Source organism: Octodon degus, unplaced genomic scaffold (assembly GCF_000260255.1).
Source record: "Octodon degus isolate 3935 unplaced genomic scaffold, OctDeg1.0 scaffold00004, whole genome shotgun sequence".
NCBI lineage: Eukaryota > Metazoa > Chordata > Mammalia > Rodentia > Octodontidae > Octodon > Octodon degus.
Window position 1 is genome coordinate 29657859 of NW_004524580.1, and position 4591 is coordinate 29662449.

At 39.1% G+C, this 4591-nt stretch overlaps 1 protein-coding gene across 1 annotated transcript in view; it reads right to left on the reverse strand.

Moving 5' to 3' along the window:
- Positions 1-430: 430 nt before the first annotated feature.
- Positions 431-4591, reverse strand: part of Slc5a8 (solute carrier family 5 member 8) — a 50380-nt gene continuing 46219 nt past the window's right edge. The window contains exons 14-15 of the mRNA XM_004623840.3: positions 2960-3039; positions 431-2672 (exon numbers count right to left, since the gene is read on the reverse strand). Of these exons, the coding sequence (XP_004623897.1) occupies positions 2547-2672; positions 2960-3039 (206 nt within the window). The 3' untranslated portion in view covers positions 431-2546. The remainder of the gene's footprint in view (positions 2673-2959; positions 3040-4591) is intronic.

Genomic DNA, 4591 nt, shown 5'->3' on the forward strand with positions numbered 1-4591 from the left:
ACCCCACTCCCTGCGCTTGCCTAGACAGGCACCTAGTCCTCTGAGCTGTCTCACCGGCCCTTACCTTAATATATTTTATTATTCCTCGGGGAGCAGGTTCTATTTCTACATCATTATGTTACAACTTATTAGCAGCTCATCTTTTAAAAAGCTGGAAAGTGGCTTTTGTCTCAGGCTTGGATTCTCAATCTTACTGAAATACTAGTAACATGATTGAGTTAACATAGCGATAGTCACGATAGCGCCTAATCTGATCTTATATATTCATATTACTCTTGTCAGCTAGACAAGGGCTAATGCCGTACGCCATAATTAGAGGAACTTAAGGGTCAATTCAAGGGGACAGAACTCATCAATGGCAAAAAAAAAAAGACAATTTGAGTGATTTCTTTTCTCCCATGGAGTTAGTGTGATTCAAAATAAAAATAAACATTTTACTTACTTTCCACTATACTATTTTAACATTTTACCCCAAAATTTGGAAATTCAGATAAATGATTTTTAATTGGTAACAATATTACTTTGCTTTGTGAAGAAATCTATCTGGCACTGTGTGTTCATAAATGTAAAACACTGATAGCTTCAATTGGCACAAAGATGTACTTTTCATTAAGGAATATGAACAAGAATAAAAGCATTATATTTCTCATTAAAAACACACTGCGTGGGCCAGAGGTATAGCTCAGTGGCATGGTACCTGCTTGGCAGGCTTGAGGTCCTGAGTTCACTTTCCAGGCCAAAAAGAAAATTATAATTACACATTGCCTAACTTCTAGGCAGTCAGCTAAGAGAAAAAGTCATTTAAAAAGCCTGATTTTGATTCCAAAATTAAATCACTACAAAACTTATGCATTTAGAATTCTTAAATAAATAACTGTAGTTCAAATCACAGTACCATAAAACACACAAGATTATACGTCATGAAACCTCTGTGGGAAGATTCACAAAATGTGATGTTTGTTTACAAATATAGTGATTAAAAATAGCACTTATACGCATAAGAAATATATGAATATATAGTGAATTTAAATACTTTGTAAATCTCTTTCTCTAGAGATATGCTACTTCCTCTTTTATTTATTTCTTAATGTCCGAAACCTCTCTGGGGACAGAGCATGGTTTCCCAAAGAAAGTGGATCAGATAATAGGCATAAAATTACTGAATTATAAAATAGGTGTATGTTTTATACTTCTAAATACTTCTTTCATCTTTTTATAATTTTTTATAATATTAAAACTTTTTAAAGTATCCAATGTGGTTATTATAGAAAAATAAGTTATTGATGAAATATCATACTTAACTCTTAGCTAAGAACAGCAATATAAACAACTAAGCAACTTTGAGACTGATATACAAAATTTTAAAACATCAAAGCAGATATTTAGTAAGTGTTGTACATTAAAATATATAGTACAACCTGATATTTAATTTAGATGCTTAACTACTTGAATATGCTAAAATTTCAACATTTCTAAGCATAGCTACCATCAGCCAATTCAAATGACTACAAATGAGTTAACATTCCATTGTTTCACTCAATAGTATTAAGTAAAGCCAGCTAAGTCCATGCAAATTAACTTTCTTTTCTAGCGCTGGGGATGGAACCCGGGGCCTTCCACATGCCTGGCAAGTGCGCTACCACTGAGCTACAGCCCCAACCTTGAACTTCAACATGTTTTAAAATACAGTGTGGTAGGGTCACCAAATCTGAAAGAACCCACATCAGTGTGCACCAATCAGTACCAGGCTCGTGAGAGTTTGTCATTTCCAGGCTGGGTGAACTCGGTGAAGTCTGTGTGGCATGATTCATAGTGGGCGTCTGAAGACATACCCAAGCCGGGGCAGTAGGGGAAATGGGAGACTAGGAAGGCAAATTAGTGGTCCAGATACTAGGAATGCAGATCAGAACCACAGTCTTAAGTAATACAGGCAACCAACGGCCCGGCTCCTCGCACAAAGGCACAAGAAATAATCCAGGAATCTACGGTCGCTTGGGTCTCTGTTTCCTGATTCCCACCTTCCCGCCCTGGAATCAGTTCCAAGGTCCCTCTCTGGCCTGGGCCGAGCCAGGATAAGAAGGGAAGCCCCCCACAACATGAATCTGTCATTTCACGTCTCCCTACAAACAGAGTATGTGGTGGGAGGGACAAAGCTCTTTTCAACATTGATTATGACTTTCGCAAATGCTGAAAGTTTTGTGCCAGCAGCAGAGGCATGGAAAATATTTTCAATAATGCCCAAAGTGAAGAACATGCCTCTGACCATCAAGTATCACATGCTGATATGTGTTAGCCTTTCGGCACATACGTAGTCACAACTTCACCCCACTGAAATAAGAGAGAGGGGACGGCTGAGGCTCAAGCTCCTGACTCTTGAGGAACATAATAAATCACTGTAGGAAGGGAAGAAAGTTGGGACTTGACTTGAACAAAAATGAGGACCCCAAAACATACATGTTAGACAGAAAAAAAATCTAATTCTGATCCCATTATCCTAAAAAACATACAAAACTAAGACATGATTTAAAATCTCGCATAGAGCTGCTTCACAGCCGCGTTCCATTGACCTTGTCACTTTGATCTGTGAAGTTCAATTCCACGTGGTTGAAGGCAGGGTTATCAGTTCCTCCATCTTCCACCATATGAGATTTGTAGCTTAAAACTCGGTCCTTCTAAAAGAAAATGTTAACAGAGTGATTGGAAAAATGAAACACTAAACAATTGCTACTACTGTTTCATTTTCTTTAGGACAGCTTTGTAAGCCAATGAGCAAAAGAGCTGTACAATGAATTGTAGATTCGCAGGGATTAGAGTGATGTACAACAGATCAGATGACCAGAGGATGGGGTGTGTACCGTCCTGCCCATCCTAGTCAAGGGAGAGGTGGAGAACTGGTTAGTGCATGATTCAGGTGAGAAAACTCAGATTCCCTATTTAAGGTAAATGAAGGCCAACTTACTTTCTTAAAAATAGCAAAATTAGATAAAAAGTCCTCTTTGGTTAGTAAGAATCTGGGGTCTAATTTCTGTTTTCTTCCTCCTGAAAAAAATACAATATTGACATTGTTAAGAAGATACCTGTACTGTACCATGAAATCCATTGCACATTTTCCTCTACACACACATAAAACACAGAAAGAGAAACTTAAATAGCACTGAAGGCTTGGCCCACTACACACCTTCCTTCACTTTCAGAATCTGCAAGCCTCACTATGAGAAATAGGAGCCTCATAATATAAAATTAAGCAGGTAGATAAAGATAGATACAGATGACACAGATATGTAGATATAGATGGTATAGACAGATGATACAGACAGATATAGATGATACAGATATATAGAGAGAGATAGATATAGATTATATAGATTGATACAAGTATAGAGATAGAGATAGGGAGACAGACAGACAGACAGACAGACAGACAGACAGACAGACAGAGGGAGAGAGAAGGAGAGGATACAGCTGTGAGTTCACGCAAGCACAAGCCAGCTGCTGCACCCGGGGCTCAGTTGCAATTGCTCACTCCCTTCCATGCTGGCAGGAAAACTGATTGGGAAGCATTCTCTGTGATCCACCAATAAAATTTTAAACAACTTGCTTCTATATCTGGTAATAGAGCTGCCTTTCCCAAGTTGGGTGGCTTTGAATATTTATATGTAAAGAAATATAAGGGACTATGAACTGTTGAATACATACATTCAGTGCATTCAGTGCAAATCAATGTGCTTACTGGCATTGATCCACATCCTCTTCCCTAAGGTTTTATTTACAAAAAAAATTACCCCTTGGTTTGGGGTAATTTCATTGGTTTGGCATTTTATTTATGGGCCAAAGAGGATGCTTTTGTAAAGTATGCGTGCAGTCCTCAAACCACGTCTCTCCAAATCATGTTATGAGGTGCTTGACACACAGGTTTCTGAGCTCTGCCCAAACCAAGCAAATCAGGACCCCTGTAAGTGGGACCACTGGGTCCTACCTTGGGGAAATTTCCCAAGAGGATTCTGTTGCCCTCTAAAATCTGAGAACCATTATCTTGGCACAAATAATAGGCTTTTAGTTGTGGGAATCTCGGCAGCTCTGGAGATAAGATCTACCTTAAATTCATTCAGCATTACTGAGTGCCCACCACATGCTAAAGGCTCCAGTAGACATTGCAGAGACAAAAAATGAATAAGATTGTTGCTGAAATAACAGCTGTTGATCAACTTTAGAAAATATTTGCTCCCATTTTACTGATAAGGAAACAGGCTCTTGGGCTGGCGACACAGCTCAGTGAACTAAGCACCTGCTTTGGCAAGCGCAGGGACCAAGGTTCAAATCCCAGTCCCACATGCTGAACCAGTCCCACCCCTGGGGCCTGCTGAGCTGTAGATCGAGTCTGGGTGTGGTGGCACATGTCTGTAATCCCAGCACTGGGGAGGCCGAAAACAAGAGGATCACTTGGAGTCCGAGCTGTGTAGTGAGATGCTTTACCAAATACATGAAATTAAAAAAAAAAGAAAGAAGAAAGAAAGAAAGAAGAAGAAGAAGAAGAAGAAGAAGAAGAAGAAGAAGAAGAAGAAGAAGAAGAAGAAGAAGAAGAAGAAGAAGA